Genomic DNA, 24712 nt, shown 5'->3' with positions numbered 1-24712 from the left:
AAATCCTTAGATGAAATATTTGTTGTTTTGGATAATAAGTGAGTTTAATCTACTATCCTGTAATCATCAGTAGGCAGTACTGATGTGTCTGATATTTGAAAGGTGTATAGGTAACACCGGTGTTTTGCATTGGCAGATGCGGAGTAACTTACGCTCCAGGAACATTTTCTTCTAAACATCAGATAAGTTTGTTGGTATAAGCCCTTCCCAGAAGCTGTTTCAAAATTGATCACTATGATTCTGACTATTGTTATTTTCTCTTAACTTTCTGGCTGCTAATTTTGCTGGTAATTCTGATATGCGGTGATATATATACATTTCAGAAAAAAATGGAATTCACATCTAGAGAAAAAAAATTTCACTGAAGGAGAAGTGGAATTTGCTGTCTCTTAAGTTAGTGAACAGTGACTTAAATGTGCAGTATTACTGAAGCAAAATTGGTCAAGAAAATGTTTTTCTTCTGTGGAACAATTTGGAATTTTATTTATTTTTTTTTAATATATGTTTTTCACTGAAAACACAAGGGAAAGGATATCTGAAAAGGGTCTCCATTGCCTCTTAATAGAAAATAAAAACTGAGCAAAAATGGAAAGAAAACAAAAAAGAAATTAATGTTCTCTTTGAGGAAAAAGTGAAAGAATTTGAATATGACACTTAAGTAGAAAATAACTTGGAAGAAAACAAAGGCTTTTTTTTTTTTTCCCAGTAGAAGCTGTTTGACTGACTTAATACAGAAGTTGTTAGACAAAGTTCCAGCGTTACCAACTGGGTGATTGTTTGGCAAGCTAGAATGATGCTCCACTCCCTCTCCAATAACAGCTTGCCTTGGACTAGTAGCAGTATAAATATGTATGATTTTTCCTGAACATTAAGCACATTTCATCTTCATGTTTCCAAAGCTGAGCTGAAGCGTTTTCTCTTTTACTCTTAGTGACCCAAGCTTTTATTTTATTTATTCATTTATTTTTTTAATGGCCTATAGCCACCAACCATTGTCAAGAATGATGTCTGATTTAACTTCAGTTTAATTTTCACACTTCTTTCTTTCCCTATTTTCTCCCAGAAGGAGTTGCATTCAATGATCTGCACTTGATAGCAATTTCCTGACCAGTGAGTGACTAGTGGCTTGTTGACTGTGTTATTGGTAGTGTTTTCTTTCCTGAGAGATAATTGATCTGAATGGCTTCATTTCAGTGAATTTTGTGGACTTTAACTCTGTTGATGATAAACATGGATTAAAGATGCAAAATAGCTCTTCAAATCAAAATATTTTGTGCTCTTTTTAGTTCTTAGGGAATATGCTCTTAAATGAAATTTGCCAAAACCCTATAGAACCTATTTTAGGTACTATCGTAGTCTTCTGATATATCTGTACACTTGATACAGCACTTGGGGTTTCAAGCTGATAAACTAAAAAGTAGTAAGAAACCTAGCGTAACGTATGTAGAAGCCGTTTCTGTGACTCCAGTTTTAGCATTTTTGTTGTGTGTATATAGAAGTGTGCAGAGCTTTGTGTGTGTATGAAAACCTGTAAACACACACACGCGCACCCCAGAGTGGTTGGTTACTTAGAAACAAAGTAGTTAGGTACTTCTCAAACCGTAGTGATTGACATGGTAGAAATTTGGAAGGAAACTTTACGATATATGGGGAAAAATATGCAGGAAAGGGCTTTTCTCATGCTGTTTCTCTGTTTGCCAGCTCTGAACGTCATCGCATCTGATGTTATATACTGAAGTCGTACGTGTACACAATGATGTTAAGCCAGCAAACATGAAAACAAGGAAATAGCACGAGAAAGCCCTTGTCCTGTCTCTGATTGCCGAAGAAATTTATCGTCTGATCTCCAGAGGGGTTTGGAAGTGACGATGAACTGTTCAAGCTGCCCTACTGAAAGGTATCAAGGGCAAGAATTTTTTAAAAGGAAAAGACAAAAAAATTTAGTACATTGTGCTATAGTGTTCTATAACGTAGTTTTGCTAAGAAAAAAGTAATGTGACCCATCATTCCTCACAGTTGGCAATTATGGTAAATCTATTGTTTTCTAATTTTGCTTGTAATCATCTTCTTGTCCCAGATTTTTTCCTTATTTATTTTAGTTGAAACAATTAGAAGTTTTAATTATATAAGTATATTAAAGGGAGCAATAAATTTTATTCATGCTTTAAAAAGAGAATGTAAAGTTCTTTATACTCCCTGCATTAAAAAGAAAAGCAAATGAATTGTTGTCATATATAGCACCATTACACATATTAAGAATTAAGTGGTATTTATATCTATTCCATAATATTTTTAATGATAATATTGCTGCTATGGATCATAAATAGAACTGATCAAATCACTGCTTTCTCATTTTATAGGCACAATAGTAGTAGTGAAAAAGTACTTTCTGCTTTCTTGACCACCATTTTTTGTAAAAAATGATCACCTTTTAAATAACTCAAAAGTATTCACTTAACTTCCCAAAATAAAATCTAATTTGCATTTTGCTTGCTGGAATCTAGATAATGCATAACAGGTGCTATACACCTAATCGTTTGAAATACTTTTATTTTAGAAAAAGTCATAAATCCAGTGGCTTACTTTTTAGTGTGATAAAATAGGAAATAGTATGCATTTGTTGGAACCTAGAACTTTTTGCACTGTTAGCCAGCACGTGGGGAAAAAAATGGCTTTTTTTTTTTTCTCCAAATTATTTCTCTATATAGTTAACCTTTTTTTTTTTCTTTAATTTAAATTTGTTTTGTTATTTAGTATGGCTCATTTAACAAATATAATTTGAGTATCATTGCTTGGTTTGCAGCCTGGTTGCAAATTTTTGTATATTGCTTCACATTTTAGAAAATAATGCTTAATATGTATCATCTATAATATTTGCATTTCATACGCAATGCAAAATCTCTTAGGAAGCAAAGGAGTATAAAGAACCCTGTTTTCTGCACTTATATGAAGACATGTAATATTAGTTTGCTAGAATAAAACGAATGACACTTTTAACTGGGATGTATACAGTATGTATAACTTTCTTTTAAAGGCAAAATTATTAATGATTGATCAATTAGACTACAACATGAAATTACACCTTACTGTATGTTTGATGTAAAGGTATTTATAGGCTTGTACTTAATATTCACGTTGCCTCAGTTCTTAGACTGCAGAATGTCTACCATGACTGTTGCCTATAGTATCCTCCACATTTGCTATCTGGCTCCTTCAAAAATGTGTATTTGGCTATTTGATCTGTAAAATAAATTCTATTAATACTGAAGTATGTATTGTAATTTAGCATATTGTATTGCATAATTATAGCTATGACTGTTAAAGAAAAAAATTAATTCCTATAATGAGATCATTTTCTTGAGAAGATGTTTATGTGTCTGTAAGACAGTTTTGCTGTTTCTAGTTACCATATCCTTGCATCATTTATGCTTCAAATTAAACAACACATTCAGTGGTTAGACATACAGTAATGATATTTATTGACACAATACCACAACTCAGCCAGTTCTTTTGGTTTGAAACATCATTCCGGATATAGTAAGGAGTTTATTCAAGACGTATTATTGAGTGTAACTAAAGATGGGTACTGCCTATTGCTATTACGGTTGTTTGCTTAGATGCCTCATAGTTGGGTGATGGGAAGCATGTAAAGCTATTTGTTAAGAGTAATTAACCTTTGGCCTGGTAGAGTTGTTCATTAGGAAGACAGTAGGATTTCCTGGACTTCTTTCTCTGCTTTTCCTTTCTTTATTGAATCTTTAGATTTTTGTCCTTGTAGTAGACAGGTTTGATATCCTTGATAATAGGTTTGATTTCCTTGATGAGAAAACTCATGTGTGTAGAATTCATGTTTGATTAAGAAAAGCACCAAATAATTTGAATGCTTCTTTTGAGACTTTTGTTTTGGTTTGTTTTGATTTGAGGAATACTGATCTGAGATACTGGACAGGGTTCACCTGCATGCTAGAGGACTGCACGCCCTCTATAAGTGCCTACTTTCTTACACTAAGTATGAAAAGAACCTTTGATAAGTTGTGCTTGCCATTTCTTGAGATGAATGTTAATTGTTCATGAGAAAAATACCTCATGGGACTATTTATTTCTTTTGTTTTTAAACTAGCTGAAGATACATCTTTTTTCCTAGTATTTCACTGGTCAGATCATTATATTCTATAAATAAATAGTTCTAGAATAATCTAGGATGATTTTAAACTTTAGAGAAGATACATGTATGAAATAAAGGCTCATCAGGTGGTTGGATTATTGGTCTAAATCAGTAATCTCTCTTCTAGTTCTCTCATGAGTCAGCACAGCCAAATACAGTAACCCTTCAAATGCACTAAGGGAAAAAAACAGCAACCTCCTAAGTGGTTCAGTTTCATGTGTTTCTCTGTTTCCATTTCTGGTTTCTTACATCTAAATATCACTTTCTAAAAAGTGATTCTTTTACAGACTGGAGTAAGACTAGTTCAGAGAGCTCATTTCCTTCTGATGATTAAATGCATTCATGATAGTCTCATGAAAGCCTAATGTGTACTTAGCAAATGTGTATGTGTGCTGAATATTAATTTATACACTTTTCAAGGAGGTAAAGGATAAATGGAGGCCAGTCAAAAAGATTCTATAGTTAGGTTTTTATTTTTTTTTAATGAATATTAGCAACCTGAGTCAAAGCTAGGCATATGTCAGTGTTAAAAATATTTTTTTCTCAAGTGTTTTCACCTACAGAAATAGTCTATCTGGCTGCATGGAAGTCAGAGTAAATTAAGAACAAGAGTTACTGAGTTGACCACATTTAAAACTGAAAACTATGTGTTTTCTTTGGAATATCAAACACACCTTCTGTGTTATTTTATTGTGGTTTAGACTGTAATTACTATTATTCACCATAATCTCAGTAAAATTCTTGAGAGATTTATCCTTTTGTTCTGTGCACATTGCCACCCTTGTCACCAGTGCAGAAAGATCTTTGTCTATAGATAGTCCTAGAGTTTGTTTTGGTTAGCTACAGTGCTATGTGTGGCTCAGCAACAAGAATAGCTCTTTATTTGTTGCCAGTTTTACAGTGTAAATTACTTGCTTTGCATTGCAATGCCAGCAGCCAAAGATGGCTCAGATTTGCTGTCCTGCATCCTGTGTCATATTGTCAATGCCTGGATTTCATATGGATGCGTGTCTACCAAAGCTCAGTGCCACTCTATCCCAAACACACCCTGATGTCAAGTGAGTCACTCCAAGGAAAAGTTATGGCACACAATCTGCAGGTTGCTTGAAAGCTGCCTATCATATCAGAAAATATATTGGACTTTTTATTGGTGGTTTTTTATTGGACTAAACCACCACAGGAGGATATCTCTATATCCTTCTGAATTTCTTTGAATAGAGCACCGCTAAAAGGGCAATAGGGTGCTTTCAAAAGCAAGGCACATTTATGGTGTAAATAACTTTTTTTTTCTTAACATAAACTGTAATGTTGTTTTTGTTGTTGTTGTTATTACACACTTTCAATGATTTCCTATTCTACCATACTACAAATATTTATGGCATAGCCTGGTGTTAAGTATTACTTGTAAAATCTTTTTAACAAATCTTTTTGAGTATATATTTTTGCTTTCATATTGAACTACCAAGCACTGTTCCTTTTATGTCTTATTTATCTGTTTCTAAAATAAATTCTGTTTAATGATTATATTTATATATGTTTTGGAGAAGCACTGTTTTTAAATATACCTTTGGTCTCTTTGCTCAGTGCATGCACGCTGTCAAATCTATACATATGCCAATATTTCTTACAGTGATTGGAGTCTATAATTATTAAATTAAATTTACCACACAGAGATTACTAGTAAGCATATTCCTTAGCAGCATGTACTTTTTATTGTAATTTTCTTCAAAGAATATGGTCTAAGCAGGACTTTCCAAGAGTCGCACATCCTCTAGCAATGTTTACATGTATGTGTGTATTTATATATTTTGTATAGATATATATAGTCTACATATATATATATATCTGTGTATGTGTGTATTTTCTGTACATGTGTATATAAAAAGAGCATGAAGGTGTATGTACACACGCATATATCTCATATTCAATTAGCACAGGTTACAGACAGCATATTTTACATAGAATAGAACTGTAGCTATATGCGTATATGTCACAATAGACAATATATGTCTTTTGCTGTGAAAGATAGCCAAGCTTTACACATTTCTTTGAGGTTGGTCTTCTCTTTTGGAAACGTTCTGTGTTCTGTATTAGAAAGTGACTCTTGATAAGTTGGAGGTTAGGATACAATATGACAAATATAGTTTAAATTTCTGTTCTCCGAATATTTCACTTTTCAGTTCTGATGGTACATTCCAGTACTGAGGGCTGGAAAATACTTCCCTCCCTATTCTAAAATACATATTTTTTTGTTGTTGTATAGGTACTCTCTTAAATCTCACCACTGAAAATGTCATGAAAATGATGTTTCTCTGTCTCCTCCAAATTGTGAGCCCCTGCAGATTTCATAAATAAACATATGTAAATCGAATCCAGTTATTTAAGTTCATATAGATGGATATTAAATAATTATATTATCAGGAGTTTTTCAGGGGTATAACTGACTTCTGCAGTCTTTTAAACAACTTTTTTTCATGTGTATTTAGTATATTTTTCCTTTTTAGGGAAGGTGTTCATAAAAGCTCAAACAGCTTATTTACAATAAAAACTAAATGGTGATATCAAATATTTGAGGTTTGACTTCCCACTACTGAATAGCAGCTAAGAATTATCAGCTGAATTCCAGTCCTTTTTCTCAGTATATTTTTCATCCTTTTTGTCCTAGGAGATATCCATGGCAATTAGATGGATGAACTGAGTTCTTCTTATGTTCTCTGTTTACTGCTGGGCTGTGATGTTATTTGTCTTTCTTTGTGATCTGATCAGCAGAGTTTGACATGAAATTTGAATCTAAGACCTTTCCTCAAAAGAATTTCCTCCTTTTCATTGTCTGGCAGTTCAAAAACTTCCCTTTCATCCTGTACATAAACTGCAAATAAATCATAGGCATATAGGCCCCTTGACACTAATATAGATCTGAAAGACTCCACTAACAGACCCTCCCTCACAAAAATATTTTTTTCTAGATCCTTATCTAAACTATCGATGGGCTGATCCTTCCTTCCTTTGGCTTACATACATGTGATACGTTGGTTTTATTTTTGGGGGGAGTGAACACAAATTGTTCTGAATTTTCAACTCAATTTGTTGATAAGTTGATTTGTACAATCTTTATGCTAAGAAACATGAAAGCATTGTGAAATATTTGAAAGAAACTAACAGACTACAATAATAATATTAATTCTTGTACCCAGCTAAATGAAGAATACTTTTGCCTCAACTATTTAATGCTATATATCTTCAAGACTGTCTGTCAACCAAAGTTGGCAGGGTCTTCCATGGGCAAGGTCATGATCACATTCAGGACCTAGGCAGTGTTAGGATAGAAAGGGAAAAAAAATATATCAATAAATAAAAGATCCTGCTAGTGTATATTTTATCTTGTGGTAAGATAGCTCTGTCAGTATCTGAAGTTCTGCATTGGAGAACTTTGCAGATGTAGCTTTGAGTCGCATTCTGCCACATTCAGACGTACTTTCTTAATTGGCTTAATGTGTAATTATTATAAATAAAACAAGCAGAATGTTGCCTTCTACCTAATAATGTATGCGAACGCATGGATGTGTGTTCACACATTATTTTAAAGTTTGACTGGTATCAGGCTTACCTGGTGATTTTAAGGTAAGATGTCTAAATTATATTATTTGACTGATTTTTATTGACTGTTAGAAATTTTGTTTCCCTGCCTTGGGAAGTTAATGTATGTTGAACTGAAAGTGAAAAACAAATGCAACTTAGACTTTAAAAGTGTATGGTACAGTTTTCTTTGCTATTTTAACTGGATGAAACTAAATTGTTAAGGATATTACAAAAACTTTGCCGCATGATTTACCTTTTTTCCGTTTTGAAACTTACCTGAGGTAAGTGTATTAAAATGATAGTTAATATATAACAATAAAATGTCTTCTATCTTTGTCACATTTTATTTCTTTAAATAGGTTTGAAATTAAAAAGGTACTCTTAACCAGTTATTGTATTCCTCCCAAGAGGGGAGCAAAACATTGGTTTGTGTTCTCAATCTTAGCAAAAAGGAGGCAGTGACTTCTGCAGCCTGCTGAGATTTTGGTTGCTGTTGATTTCAAAGTTAGCATCCAGAACTGCTGCAATTTATAGAACAAATGTCTTCCAATTCATGTTAAACTCAGGACTCAGTAAGAGCTGCAGCTGAGAGTTGCTGCCATTTGTAAAGGTATGTCTGATACTGTTATTACCAGCGGTAATCAGCATTGTTGTATTCACTGTCTTACAGTTCATGCAGAGTCATCTAGATCTTTTTAGAATTCAGTGGGAACAGTGGTTATACCAGAAATCCTACAAGAAAATCCTGTTCTCCTCCCTCAAAATACACTAAGCTACTCTACCAAATACAAATATCTAATACTTCTCAGAGGTACGTCTGATAAGACACATTGAAGTAAGAAAATTGTATGTGGATCTTTATTCTTCATGCTAAGTATTTACTGTTTAACTCTTACTTTACTCATTATAGGGCTGTAGAAGCTAGGGCGCAGATATACGCACAAAAAGAGATATTTTCTAATACTTTCACATGCCTGATTTCTCTATCAGAAGGTATTCTAAGATATTTCTTGCTGTTTAGTAGCTTGTCTGAATGCATTTTTGAATGGCCAGAAGTATTTTATTTTTTTTTATTATTTTAATCTAGCAAAATTATGTCAGTAATTCAAAAGCAGGGATGAGCAGATTGGTGTTATTGTGGAGCAATTGTCAAACCTGTTAATTCCAAATATATTAGGACTGAGGATTCCTTCAAACTTCATGTTAAATCAAAGATAGTAGCTTCTAAGTATGTGACGAATATACTTTCAGAAAGTAGCATTATTATTATTATTATTACTATTATTATTTTCATTTTATGGCCAAAGTTCTGAAGTTACACGTGATAAGTGATCTCTGCTGATTCAATTCCCTTTCTTCGTTGTATTTATTGTAAGGTCACTTCTCTGTATTATTCATTTGACCAGCTTCCTAACTCAAGGTACTTCATATCCCATTCATCAAATATTTTCCTTGTTCTTTCAGGGTTTAAAAGAACAGTAGTACTTTTATAGTCTAACACTGTGTGAGATTCCTGTTTCCTGCTCTCTATAAAAAGAGTTAGGATTGCGTTACTTATCTTTCTCTTTTTTAATATTAATGTATTGAAACTGTGATTTATTTTTGATCTAACACTCTGGACATCACAGAAGCATTTAGGCTGGAAGAGACCTCCAGGATCAGCTAGTCCAACCTATGACATACTTAAGCTTTTGCCGTAGGCATTTTGTCAACTTAGTGTTTGACAAAAGCATATTGGAAATAACCAAAAGAATTAGTGTCGTATGTACGAATCTCATCTGTCAAAATAAAATATTTATTTAGAACATTAGTGAGTCATAGAGCCTGCCTTCCTGCCTGCCTGCCTGCCTGCCTGCCTTCCTTCCTTCCTTCCTTCCGTCCTTCCTTCCTTCCGTCCTTCCTCCCTCCCTCCCTTCCTCCCTCCCTCCTTTCCGTCCGTCCGCCCTTCCGTCTGCCCTTCCATCCTTCTGTCCTTCCGTTCTTCCCTCTCTCCCTCCCTCCTTCCCTCCTTTCCTCCTTCCTTCCTTCCTAATTGCTTCATTCTGAATGAGATAACTTGTTTGCAAGAGGAAGGTGCAGGATAAGTTGTTTCCTTACTCCCAGTCTAACTTTTGTCTGTAGCTCCACCTTTCTTTTCACTTTTAGATGAACCATCTTCAGCTTTCACATCATGCCTTACTACACTTGTCTTCATCTGTTTCAGTCTTGAGTTTAATGCATGTAGTATCATGTTGCATTGTCACACTCTTTGTCGTTCCATATTAGTACTAATATAGAACCTATGGATATTCACACATAAAAAATTTAAATCAGTGCTGAAAACCGAGTATATTGGGAATTTGGCTTCTTGTCAAATCATTACTTTCAAGAAAGTACTTTTTCCTATTCACCTTATTTCTGGGAACCTAATTCCTCCAGGAGAAAAATATCTAGCATGGGAGACTTGAACATTCTTTGACTTTTTTGGAGCTTTGCCTATCTTGAACCTCAGGTTGGCATAAATTTATCCCAAAGGAACATAGTATCTAGAACTAGATTCCATCTAGTTCTACTAGTGAAAACATTGATAAGTGGACATAGTCACGAATGCTTTACTCACAAAGTAATTAATCAAACCTTTTCAGAAACTTCTGACACTTAGATATTAAAAGCAGATAGAAATGATAGAGTAGTGCTGTCAATCTGAAAACCAATTGGTAAAGGAAGGCTTAATTGGAGCGGAAAATGTTCTATTGATACGTTCTGTGTACAAGACACACAATGGCACATTTATATGTACTCTTTCAGCTACCAAGAATTATTTATTAGTTGCTGTATTCTGGCTTTGAAACAATAAACATGGCTAAGACAGCACGTGCTCAGTTGTATAAGGGTTCCAACATCTGTCCTGACAATCCTCTTACAGAAAGTCCTTTTGGAATTAGCAAATGACAACATAAGTTCTGAAATGGATATGAAAATGTTAATGGGGGTTGGGGGGAAGTAGAGGGAAATATTTCATTATGTCATTGCCCCCTTTTAACACATTAACTGCTTGAACTGTTTGTTTTTATGATTCCAGATGGTAGCAAGATGCATAAAGAAGAATAAAATGAAATAGAACAAATCAAATGCTTGGCTGCTGTTCAAGAGCAGCTAGGGCTAAGCTTTATTAAATTCACATGAGGATATGATAACTGTGGAATTTCACAGAATGAACTGCAATAATCTTACTTATGAAGACCATCATTCTTCTTGAGATAGATGGGAGAATATAAAATTTTGCCACCAAAAAAACCACACCCCAAACCAAAAACAAGGCCCTCTTGAAGCGTATTTTCAGAGGGCCTTCACTACTTGTGTGAAATCTGCGTGTACCACAAGCAAAAAGAAACATGCACAATTCATTCTTACACATCAAAAGTTCTAAGGATTTGTTCTTTCTCAGCAACAAATTAGAGAATACTGCAAAGGAAGTTAATATGCTCTTCTCTGTGGCATATAGAGTCCCTTTAGGGATAAGCATGTTTATATTTAAAAAGGAAAAATATTAAATTTTAAAATTATATTAGACATATATAAAAAATGAAAAAATACAAAGCTGTCAAAAATATTTTATCTTTTTTTTTTCAGGATATAATTCATGTTGTTGATGCCTTTTTTGTGACTGTAGATCCTTTTTTATGCTTCTGCAGTTGAATTGCAGTCTCTAACTCCATGTTTTTCAGACATCTGTTTTGTCACTTATAGAAATTATGTTCAAGCAAAAATGTTTCAGTTATTTTTCCCTCATTTTTTTGCATAGGACCTCTAAAATACAAAATGTTTTCCTCAAACATGTTGAAATATTTTTTTCCTGCCAATACTTGCAAGATATATTTTGTTAAATTCTCCATTTGAAAATCATTTAAATTTTATGTCATTCATAAAGTAAATTACATTCTTGTATCTAAAAGGAAGGAACAAAAACTGTAGAACTCAGGGATAAATTATACTGAGCATCCAAATCTGTTAAGTAGCTGTCCAGGGAAAAGCAAGGGAAAGAATAAATCCAAATCTGGTTTTATATTCTCTTTATATTTGTGAAGTCTGCACAGGGAAAATACATTCTTAATCACTCCTAGATATGCTGGTAGTGACCATCTACTATGATTACTGATCTGCTCAGGGTTTACTAAATTTCATAGCAATAGGTAAAGAAGGTATGTAACAGGTGGCATAATTTATTAAAAGCAATCATATGCATTCAAGCCTCGCAAAATCTGGTATTTGTGCATTACTGATGGGCCAGGTAAAGTACTCCCTCTCAGTAGGGTCACTACATTGATCAAGAAAAGAGGTGAAAAGGAATACCCTCTAAGGAATATATCTTGTAAAAGTTTCTGCCTGAAAGTTCAAGATTTTGAGGTAGCCTAAAAGGTAACTGATATGATAACTGCAATAGTTGCAAATGCAAATGATTTTTTTTTTATTTTTCATTTTTAATTTTAATGTTATTTTATTTTATTTTATTTTATTTTATTTTATTTTATTTTATTTATTTATTTCCCCCCAGATACAGAACATGTTGTTTAGTAGTCCACAATATGTTTTCTCTTTTTTCTGGACACTACACGTATATCTGCTAACAGCTGTTCTGCCATTTAAGGGAAAGTATGAAGTAAGTTAGATGTGCTAAATCAGCATAGTATTTTGTAATGATTTTATGCTGGGTACAGGAACAGTGCAAATATATGTTATGTATTTTGCAACTTTTATGTAACAAAAGTATTTTATAGGAGCTGCATCCTGTAAAGTGAATTTGAGAAGATTAGACTAGTGGAATCTTTTGATCTTATGTGTGTGTTGGAGACTGACTTCTGTGGTTTTCAGTCCTGCATTGAAATTATTAAAAATTAGCACTTTGGAATAAAGGGCTAGCTGCATTAAAAGAGAGGAGTGAAATATTTTGAATATTATATGAATCTTATGTCCAAAATATAAACTTCCGCTGTAACAGAAACTTTATCTAATAATTGATTGCTTATTACTTTTGAGTGATCTTAGTATTTACTGTACATTACATATGTTCACGTGAAAGTTATCTTTTAGAAATACACAAACCCAGAGCATGGTTTGCAATAACATTGGGAAATATTATAGTACAATAAGGACAAATTTTTGACAGGTGACACTCACTAAAATTTATCCATTCTGTATCAGGAAAAAAAGTGTTGAAGGAAATGGGAAATCTTTGTAGAAACTGAGGAATCATTGCTTTCCAAAAATTAGGTATAATTAGAGTGGACATCACATGGAAATAAAATTGAAAACAATAGAAGGCAAGTGCAGTTTCAGTATTTTTATGTAGCCACTTGTAGAGGGAGTTTGGGTAGTTCCAAACATGATAATTTTGTTTGGGGGGTGGAATAACTTGTTCACTGTTACTCCCTTTGAAAATGAAGTAAGAGACGGAATCTGGCTGCTTGATAAATTGAAGGTATTCATCAAAGCTACAAATGCAAAACTTACTGAAGGCTGCCTTTACTTGTTCCTGAAAATAATAGTCTGATTGTCTATATAAAAATAATGGCCAGAAAGAAATCTGTCATATGTCATAACAGATAGATAACCTTTTCTCTTTGTGAAACCAGCCCAAATAAAACCTCTCAGATTTAATCAGAACTGTTCTTCCTTTTCCTATGTCAATCAAACCCTGCCTATTGATAATCCGAACAAAATAGCATTGAGAACACAAAGTCTACTTTTGTCTTATTAAGGTGAAAAGATTCTGCCAGGGTTTGATAACATTTGAGATGCAGAGGCTGTTACAAGAACATAATGAATATCAAATATATCTGCAAAAAAGACTTTTTGTCAAGATAAAATCCCAATGAAAAATGCCACTTATTCTTTATTTTCCACCAGACAGGTTTAAAGCCTGCAAATCAAGAATGTAAATCTTTATTTAATGGATGTACTTAGTTTAGTACACTGTGTCATCACACAAATGGGAGCCTTGAATTTATTTAGTTCTCACCTGATCCAATAAATAAATCACAGAATCACAGCATCACAGAATTGTAGGGGTTGGAAGGGACCTCAGGAGATCATCGGGTCCAACCCCCCTGCCAAAGCAGGTTCCCTAGAGCAGGCTGCCCAGGTAGGCGTCCAGACGGGCCTTGAATATCTCCAGAGAAGGAGACTCCACAACCTGCCTGGGCAGCCTGTTCCAGTGCTCCATTACCCTCACCGTGAAGTTCTTTTGCGTGTTGGTGCGGAACTTCGTGTGCTCCATTTTGTGGCCGTTGCCCCTTGTTCTGTCCCCACAGACCACTGAAAAAAGGTTGGCCATATCCCTTTGTCTCCCAAATAAATAAATATAATGAATAAAATAAAAAAATATGAATAAATGGATAAAAATTAGAAACTGTTCTTCTATATTCAAATACAGAATACTCTATTAATAAACCAGAATTTACCAATAGATGCCACAATCTTATGGGTAAATCTTTATAAACTTTTATTTCAAGAGAGTGCTGTAGCGTTTGGACTGGTTTCAATGTAAATATATAATATATACTCTGTGGATTGTTTCCAGAGGAAAAAGGATCTAAAAAGTCACTTCTAATTTACATACCTGAGTAGTACTATGTTTGCTCCATGGGAGAAGAAATCAGATTGGATACAATGAATAAAAAGTTGTCACATTTCATATAATATTTCAATCATCCTTCTTTTATTTGAAGATAGAAGAAGGTTATTAGCTTGTTGTTAAATCTTTAATTGGTTTATGTTTATTTCTGATTTTATCTAGCTGTACAACACGTCCGACACTTTGTTAAGGATGTTATTCAGTACAGAGAGTGGAGAGCTAGTACAGGATATTCCGCTGCTGATCAAAAAAAATGCTACGTGGTGGGAATTCACAAGTAAATGTGTTGTAATCTCCCACAGGGATTGTGGAAGATTGTCTTGTGCTGTTTCCATTCCATGATTGGTGTGTGGTTGTAGGCTTTGTATGGATTTTCTTTCCGTAATTGTTTTTGCCTTAGCCATATTGTGGCTGGAGATTGGAAGGAAAAGAAAAAAAGATCAGAGAAGCTTGATAGTAATTTGGTTTTCAAAAGGGAGAGACTGGTTGATCCAGCTATAAACATTTAAGCTGGATCAACCAATAACCTTTGAATTACAGAGACAAATGCAAACTGTGGAACCGTACAGGGAAGCAGTACGCTAGCTGTAAGCAAGAAGTGAGAAGGAAAGGTGAGTAAGTAGGACATATTGTAATAGTATTTTGAGAGGATATGTAAAAACTGATATACAACAATGGAAGTAAATGGCCAACAAATATGATAAAAGAAAACTGAATTTCAGTGCTGACATTCAGTGTTGATGAAGATGAGTGTTTTTTATTTAATATGAGACAGAGTTCTAATTCACAGCATTGTGAAGATGGAAAAACCTGTACACTGTAGTGTTTTTGCAAAGGGAATGGACTGTATTCAGGTCTGGATAAGATGTCACTGACGTAGTGATCATACCGAATCCCTTATACTGCTACAAATGGATGTTCTGGATCCTTCAGTGGGAAAAATGCTGAAGAGTGATGGTCTAAAAGGTTCTGTTTTTGTTTTTACTATCTTTGGGTTACTTAATTCTCTTTTGCAAATAAGAACAGATTGACTGGCATGCTGGATCAGTAAATATGTTGTTCCAGGCCTAGGTACTCAATTGTCAGTGGGCTGAGGCAGAGGCTTAGAGGGGGAGAAAAAGCAGAGTCGTATCATTCACTTAGTATTACATAATGCTTGATAGTGAAGAAATACATCAGAATCTCATAGTGATTTCTTCCAAGTGATAGTAATTTTCCCCGTGAATGAATGTGAAGGTAGTAGAAGTATATTTATGAAGGATTTAGGCTGTAATTCGTTTCTTCTGTAGGAGTTGAAGGAAGAGACACACCTAAAGAATCATCCGCTGTGGCAGTCTCAAGTACCTCTCAAAGGCTGAAATGAGTCACTCTCTGTAACTGTTTTTTCTCCATGCGCTGTGGGAGGAAACTATACGAACACTTAGCTTTTAGATAGCTAAAGATGAGTAAGATGATTTCTGAAATACAGTACAAAAATGACTTTAAAAAGTAGGGCTCACAAAGGGCTGAGAATGTTTAGAGGCTATGACCTTTGGTGCTATAGGCATACATGCGCTGTGTTAGGAACAGTTGAGGTAATTAAATAATAAATAATGAATGCAAAAAGGAATTTTTAAAGTGAGTGACAGTATTGTACTCAGAAATTTTCACTTCCATTGACTATAATTTTAGGCTGCTTATTCCATTATAACTGTGTGCATGCTGTTACAAGTTGCTTAAAATATAACTAAAATTTAATCTCTAAACAGAAATAAAATCTCTGATATTTTCATTCATTTTTATAGAATAAACATTTTATATGGTATGTTATAAAATCTTATTTCTTAATTTGTATTACCTTTAATTTGTACTACCATAATTTGTATTACCACATGTAATACCATATTTTTGTATGTGTATTCCCATTAGTCTGTTCACCTCCTTTATTCTTTGCCATAAGCTGCTAAAGATGCCAGTGCTTTCATTCTGTTGTTGTTGTTGTTATTATTATTATTAAAACATTTAATTTATCACTAGGGTATTTACAAAGAAAGAAGGACTTTGTAGAACATGTATTTAGTATATCAGCACATGCAGTGGCTCCTGGTGCATTCCTATACTCCAAAAAACTCGTCTGAGGAGAAAGTGAGAACTGTTGTCCTCGGCCAGCTACTGTAATCACTTTCTTGTTTGCAAAGTTCACAGGTGTCAACATGCATGTTTTTGTTTGCTTTGATAGCATTTAACCTTTGGAGAAAATGTCATTCACTCTGCTTTATGTCAGCAATCACTATCAAGTTCAGTCAATGAAGCATTGGTCAGTTTTGTGAGTTTCTTTGGCAGCACATCATTACAAGAGAAAGTTCATGTCATGATGCAGGAGAAGTCAGAGTCAGTGTCTTTTGAGCCTTATTACTATACTGTTCCTTAGTATCTTGCAGCAAAACATTTGGGGAAAAGAAGTTCAATAAAAAAAAACTTATTTTCAGGAAATGCTAGTTATCTTACTGTATAAATACTACTCTAGAAGTCTAAATGGTGATTATGGCTTTAAAGAGTTCATGTTACTTTAGGACTATTCCACCAGGACTACTTTCAGAAACACTGGACTAAAAGTAATAGTTCATGATAATAATTCTGAGATGGGACATAAATGGAGAACATCAGACTCAGTGGCCTATGTCTTCTTCCCAGTAACCTTTGGAAGACTGCAGTGTAGTTAAATCTTTCTGTGAAAGCGTAGGAGTAGAAGCTGGAAACAGAGTGATAGGAAAACAGGAAACAGACACTTCCTTCAAGGGGGAGGATTTTATCCATTAAATTAGTCAGATTCCAGAATCTCCTAAAATGTCACAGGAATTTCTGAAGCAGAATGAACTTGTTGCTTTGCACAGCTTTTGGTAAAGTTCAGGAATTTTGATGAGTGTTAAGGAGTTTTTATTTTATCTTTCCTTTAGAGGGAGTACTATTCAGGGGGAAGGGAACCTTGTGATGTGGGAAAACTGAAGTTAAACTCCACTGCAATAAAATTCTGCCTTTTATATAAAATAATAATAAAAAATAATAAAAAGCAACAACAACAACTATTGTTCTTTTACTGTTGGATGTTGATATACATCCCAAATCTCATAGGTTGCCATCCCATGTCATATTAATTAACGCTTTTACTGTGATGCCCACAAGGATTTCAAAGTCCAATTAGCATCTGACAGCTGAACTATGTTTTCAGCATAAGTACAGCTCCCAACATGTCAGCATTTACATGTGTTGGAGTGGCATGATAAAGCTGTTGTTAAACTGTGGTATGTTTTCAGACTGGAGGGGTTTCAAACCTTCCTGAGCAATCCAGATATTCACATGGAAGATTAAAGTAGAAAAAAAGTAAAACTATATTCTAATCTAGTTTTCATTAAGATAATTCAACTAACTAACTAAATAAATACCCTTTGATGGCTCCATTTTGGTAAACCTTAAAAAAAGAACTTCTATTATTACTCTTTATTATATGGCTGATTTTTATTTCATCAAGGCCACATCTTGAATTGATTTAAATGGAAAATCGAAGGTTCATTTATTATTTGATACTCCATCTCATTTGCTTCCTTTTAGTTTGGAGAAATAGCTTGCTTTTATTGTATGAATAAAAGGCCAGGGAAAAAGTGTAGTAATGAAAAAGTAGAATGATATTCTGTAAAGTCATCTTTGCAACATTATACATTGCATTGCATTATATTTGCTCATAGCTTTGCATTGTAAGGAAACTACAAGGGTTTGATACCTCAGGAGAATAAGCCCTACGAAATGATAGCAAATGTTATCAGAGCATAAGGTGTCTTGCTAACCTTTAAAAATGCAATTGAGTCCCATGTTCTTCATTCTTCATTTGAGCAATCTGCAGCTCTTTAGCAGTAAACAAGTCAGTTGAGTTCTCACTTTATATATGAGTTGAAATTTAACAGAAAAAAAATCTTTCAGAAAACCATATTCATGGAGGTTCATTTTCAATATTCCCATTTTGCTTTCTTTATCTACAGATACAGATTCTTCCACATAAATGGATAGTTATAGAGCTATCTCTGCCCCTAGTGCCCTTCTCTAGTCTTTGTTTCATTTTTTTTTCTTTTTTTTTCTTTTTTTTTTCACATGCCTTGAAATCCATATAGCAGTCTCTGCTGCCTGTTTCTTCCATCCTACCTTGATGTATTAATTTAAGCTGTAGAACTTTGTAGGTTAAAAGTTTGGAACCATCTGTCCTTCAGTGCACTTTGACATGTTATATTTAATTTCTTTGTTCAGTATCAAAAGATTGCTGTCACTTGATAGGAAGGGATTTGATTGGAATATTTTATGAAACCAAGCATCTTTGCATGATCTCACGTTCTGAATAAAAAATGAAAAGTGAAGATAAAGTAATGGAGCTATAATAACATGTAAACTGTTGAAGTTCAGAATCTGGAGACATTACCTGATTTTAGCACACTCTCTTACTTACTTTTGCTTTTTGTTGTTGTGAACAACATCTAGAAGCCAAATCAAAGGCCTTCTCTCTGTTGCTAAAGGTTTCTTGCTTGAATTAACTTATATACAGAAGCTGTCCTGAGGTAAAACCACAGTAAAAGGGCATATTAGTTTCACCACAATGAAAGGTAGGTGAGGTCAGACATATGCTGCGGCACATTACTGACTAGGCCTAATTCATCTCACAATAAAACGAAAGAGTATTTTTGTCTCACTTTTGGTTTTTGTTGTAGTGCCATGTTAGGTTCCTTAGAACTCGAATGTCTCACACACTAACTGCACAAAAGTAAAAAAGAAAAAAAAAAAGTTAACCATGAAATCAGTTGAATAATATAACTTAATTTCATAATTTGTCCAAATTATCATCAGGAAGAGATTTTTGCTAAAGGCTTTGTTTGATGTCATTGGTCAATATGAGATTCCGATCAGATATTTTCTGAAATTTTTAAACTTTAAAGGACTATAACATTAATGAATTCAGTAATGGTTAATTATATGCATTTCTCTTGGTTTCCTAAAAGGATCAAATGTACCATTTCTTGCTATCTGGCAAGAAGCTTCTCAAATCTTCAAATTCTCCTCTATTTCACACTCACAATAAGAATTCTCTGTGACCAAGTTCTTCTTTTATGTGAGTCAAAATAGAGAGCCATAAGGATTAAATCCAATCCATTATTTTATAGATTATCTAGACAACTGAGTATCCTAAGTTCAGTAATAATAAAACCAGTTTTCTCAATTACTCAAAGCATAGATATTAGTTTGCATATGTAGATACTGATATGCCAGGGTTCTTCATTCCTTCTGCTGTAACAGAATTAATTTAAAAAAATAAAAAAATGCTGATTTGGCAATTTATTTAATGGTCTTTTATTAAAGACCATTCTCCATCTGTGAAACTGTAGACAATGGTGTATAAATACTAATATGGTAAGTTATTTAGTATGTAAAATATAATTGAAGTATAAAAATTTGAATATCATACTTATTTCTAATTTGGGAACAAAGATCAAGGAACTGTGAAAGGTATTTGCTATAAAACATCCTTTTGCGGTAGGCAAAGGCAGCTGGGGCTTCTTTGTTGAATAGAGTGGAAAAAAAATCATCAAAGAAAGGAAGCATGAGTTTTAATTTTATGGCTTGAAGAACCTACGATAAACTCCATTCCAAAAAGAAAGGGACAGAATTTTGAAATGTGCTAATCTTAAACCATGTGCAAAACCTGCTGAATATATTAAATAGAATTTGTTTTTTTTTTTTTTTTTTCCCACAAGTATTGAGGCTTGGTATATATTGAAGTCTACCATTTAGAATGAAATAACAACCAAAAAGAACACAATCAGTACCTGTTCTTCCCATTTGCTAATGAACATTTTCCTATAGATAGTAGAAATGCCAGTGAGGTAGTAATGCAAAACCTGGCTGTTTGAAAGATGCCAGATAAAAGTCTGAGTCTTCATTCAGAAAAGTGTATCACTTGCAATTCCAGCCTTACTTGCACTCATTGTCAGATAGTATCTGTCAAATTTTCGTAATTGAGATAAATCTAAAGAGTTCAATCTCAGCTGAGTGATGTTCTCCAAGTTCTGGTTTTATCTACCTGCTTATAAAATAAAGATGATTAATAGATACTGTCCACATCTTTGTAATAGGTACACCATCACAGCTAAATAGATTAATCTTCATCTTTGTTTTTATTTCATGAAGTTCATCTACTCCTGTTCTGATAACAGGGATAGTATCTATGCAATTCCATTTGGGGTTTTGCAATCTAGGAAAACTGCAGCTGTGCACAGTATTAAAAACCTCAATTTAAAGTAGAAAAAGTCTTTTCATTGTGCATTTATGTAAAAATAGTCACACAGAATCAAGAGTATCACAGAGATCTTTCAAGATCTCATCTCAGTGATGTCAGATACAATAATTACTGAGAGCATTCCGCAAATGTTGAACCATGACAGAAATGTGTTTGCGATTCTTGAGTTAAAACATAAGCTCTAGAAGCATACTATATGCTAGAAAAGATGGAGTTTCTTTGGAAGACAAACCCCACTTCCACTGACTCTCATGATCCGAGCCTTTCATCTAGCCTAAAAAGCTGCAATGGAGGCTTACTATTATGCTCTAGATAAAGTGAAGGATGGTTTGGCATGCTAGCATATATGTTAAGATGCCTGGCTTATATGTTTCCAGCACTTGTAGGTAAGCAGTGTTTCATTGTTTTTCCACAAGGCACAACCATTTATTCATTCCATTCAGAACAGGCAATACAATTGCAGCTGTTCTTAAAGACAGATGAAAAAAAAAAAAAAAATCAAATCTATGTTGGATCTACTTGTACAATGGCTACCTCGAGTTTCTTTCTCTGCATTTAGCAGAATGCAAGGAATGCATGATTGGAATGATGTACTGAAATGATCCACCAGCATAAATTAACACAGCTGAACAGTTATTTTAATTCAAAGTGAGTAGCAGTGTAGTGACATTACACAGTGATTACAAAACCGGGAACATCTCTTAGCCTGGCCTTGCATTCTGCCAACCCAGGAAAATGTGTCTCAGCCACTCAAGTGAGAAATCTCTAGATCAGTTTTTATTTCAGCTGCAAATAAAAGAATAGTTCAGCTGTACACAATGAGCAAGTGACTCACATTCAGATTAGGCACACACACACTTGAGTTGTTCAAGGGAATTGGTCTCTCTCAGTGGACAGTATAGCTGAGGCCTCGTCCTTATGTTACACGCGGGAATGTGACTGATTTAATAAACCTGGTAAATTCTTTATCACCAGATGCTTTTCAATACAGGAGCCATTCTCAATATCTGATTGCATCACTTACAAGGACACTATCTAGAAATATGTGATGCAAAATGCGTATCTGTGACTAAGTCAACAGTCCGTGCCTAACTTCCTGTGATGTTTTGAGGCTTTGTTAGTTTTCATATGACATCTTAAATATGAAGCATGATAATTAATTTAATATTTGTATTTAACATGCAAAATGTATTTTATTTCCTACCTTTATTTGCAGAGAAGTTATCTGCCAAGTTTCAAAATGCTAATGTACAAGTATGTTAAATAAATATATGTAACTTCGCATGAAGTCAACAGAACAAAACATTGCTTGAATATAACAATGTGATTTAGCTACATCCAGAATGGAGTAACATACTTGGTCATGATATCTATAGTCTAGAAAATATACTTGGGAATTTAGTAGTGGCTGGAAAATAGTAAGTGAAACCATTGTGTTCTGTTTGTAACTAAGATTAAAAATAACTTAATGGAGGTTTCATGGTCTTACTAAAATCAGAAAGCAGCTGCTAGTTTTACTGTCGACCTGGGTCATTTAACCAAGATTTGATCGCACAGAGGAATTGACTATATTTTCTGACTTCAAAACTAGTGTGCATATCAGTTTTAATTTGGATTGCATTTTGTTTAGCTGTCTGAATTTCGTGAAAACATTTTTCCTTAACAATTGAGGAAGCATCCTTAATTAAGGATGTAAGTGTATGGTTATGTCATATGGCAGTGAAGAAAGAAAGGAGAGGGAGGAATATTGTTTGGCACCATAAATCAATATGCACAAAGATGCTGACACTATTTGTATATTCTGTTGTAAATTCTCTCTCTGCTTTCCTGTTTCCATTAGCCATTGCTATTGCTTAGAGAATGAATGGAGCGCAATTAACAACATGAAGAAGATTCAAAATGCTTGTCTGGCACTGTTGTTCCAAAAAGCAGGAATCAGACCCCCCCCTGCAGATTTTCTTCACTAATGTGCTTCAGTTAAAAATCTTGCTAAGGCTGTTTTTAAATGTTTGCTTCCTAGCTTTTCAGAAGAATTTTCTTAAGAACATTGTGCCTCAGCACAATCTACATTTAAAACTTACTTTATACATGAGGACGTAAAATACTATGCTTGCTTGTATTTCCACAGTAACAGATTGCAATAATCACCTTGGCTTACCCTGTACTCCTCCTTCAGGCAAAGTTCCCGGGGAAGTATGACTTCAATGGAAGTTATGAGTAAGGAGTTCTGAACAGGATCCATTATGATTAGACACGTATTTTGAAAAAGCTTTCAATGATAAACTGCATAGTTGCAGTATTGCTACTTTATTTTGCATTTAAGAAAGATCAATGAGATTTGGAGTCTTCTGAGAGATGAAAACTGTTAATAAGAAGGATGGTCTCAGAGTTTTCCTGAAGGCACTTGTCTAATTCTGTCAGGCTCTAAAAAGTGTAAAATACATTGTGTGAAAACTTCTACAAGGAGAAGCTTTTCTTTTTTTTTGTCAGTGTAATGTAGGATGTAATCTTCTCAATTCATAGGAAATATAGTGGACTAAAGATTAAAAAGCTAGCAACATTACAAACAAGTAAAAGATTAAATGGGGTCATCATGCGCACAGACAGTGAATAATTCAGGGGTTTGCTGTGTCATCTGTAGAGCTCAAATATTTCAAAAAGTGTAGAATCATGGTATCCTGAGTTGCGGTAGCAGCATAGTTTATGAACGACCAATAGACGAATATAGCCATTATGTTAGTTAACTGGCTCCAAGTAAGCGAGGTCAGTGCTTATGTCTTGTCGGGAGTTAAGCTGGTAGAAGGACGCGTGGAGCATGTAGTCAGGTGCACAGCTCAGCAGTCTAACCTTAGCTGCACATCTTACATTGGAGTGCAGGGTCAGGTTGATAAACCTAAATCAGACACTTTATACTTTCATTTTACTTTGTTTGTATGATAATTGGTTTTCTCTGTGGAGCATGAGATGGAGGACATTAAATAGCAGTTGGGAGTGCAACTTAGCACTAGGCAGTCACTGGATAAGTAGTTAGGAGTGACAATGATTCTCTCTAGGGAATCACGTACAGGGTGTCACCTGCTGGCTGCAGCACAAAGGAGCACCACAAGGAGACTGATAGGAAATAAAAAGCATACAATTAGGAAACACAAAAGCGAAAATTACTTTGAAACTCAGTAGGGGTGCACAGCAATCCACTGCTCAGAAGCAGATGAAAACTACCTAGGTCAGAATCGAGTCGTCCAAGTTCCACATGGCACTACAGATAATGAGTCCATTGCCAGTGAATCAGTCAGTGCAAAACTGACTACTTAAAGTGTCAGAACTGTCAAGGACAGTTTGACTCATCTGATGACAGCGTTGAACTCATGTCACTTACAGGCAATCAGCAAATTAAGTTTGAAATCTCAAAAAGATTATTTCAATTTAAGAGACGACGTGTGAATCAATAGGCTTTTGGATCTTTTAGTAAAAGAAGGATATACGTTGATTCAAGTTTACAAGCTATAGACAATGGCCTGTTAAAGCAATTATAGTGGGACGTCAGGCTGGTTGGAAATCAATATCTTCAAATGTGAGATATTTGCATTTCTTTCTTCACAGGCCTATTCAAAATAATCTAATCATTTTCCCCACTCCAGGCTTCCAGTTACTGCTGTTTAAAATGCACTATACATTCTACATTCAGGATTCTTAGAATCAGGTAATACTATTAAAAACAGTCTAGGAAGAAATGAATGCCAGGTCTTGATTAAAATTACTGTCATGTACACCCTAGGAGAGAACTTAAATATTCTGTGAAATGAACTTGATTTACTGTCAGTTGTCTTTACTTAGCTTTCAGGTAGATTTAAAGCACATCAGTACAGTGATGCTAGCTTATTGCAGATGTACTTAGCCACACTTCCAACAATCTTGATGGACTATTTTGATTCTTTTAGTTCTTTCTCAGAGTAGTTTTAAAGAAACACTAATTAAAGCTTTTCTGTTGAATAATACATGTGCTTCACCCTCAAAAGTTTAGCTTAGGGGACTCACATTGACA

General features: G+C 34.3%; 1 protein-coding gene across 35 annotated transcripts in view; it reads left to right on the top strand.

Moving 5' to 3' along the window:
* PCDH11X (protocadherin 11 X-linked) overlaps positions 1-24712 on the top strand; it is a 490740-nt gene that overhangs the window by 81591 nt on the left and 384437 nt on the right. The window contains exons 5-6 of one of the 35 annotated variants that reach the window (XR_014572102.1): positions 1702-8555; positions 8655-24712. The exon at positions 8655-24712 is cut by the window's right edge and continues 12841 nt beyond it. The exons of 31 other annotated variants lie outside the window; for them this stretch is intronic. Coding sequence is in view for 1 of the 4 variants with exons in the window: in XM_083797782.1 (XP_083653908.1) it covers positions 1702-1707 (6 nt within the window). In the remaining 3 variants the exon portion in view is untranslated. Of the gene's footprint in view, positions 1-1701 lie in introns of all 35 variants that reach the window. 3 more of the 35 variants (XR_014572103.1, XR_014572104.1, XM_083797782.1) reach the window with 3 other exon arrangements.

This window comes from Anser anser, assembly GCF_964211835.1.
Source record: "Anser anser genome assembly, chromosome: 13".
In the NCBI taxonomy this organism is placed as follows: Eukaryota; Metazoa; Chordata; class Aves; order Anseriformes; family Anatidae; genus Anser; species Anser anser.
The sequence above is the reverse complement of the archived record's forward strand: the minus strand, read 5'-3'. Positions and strand labels throughout refer to the sequence as shown.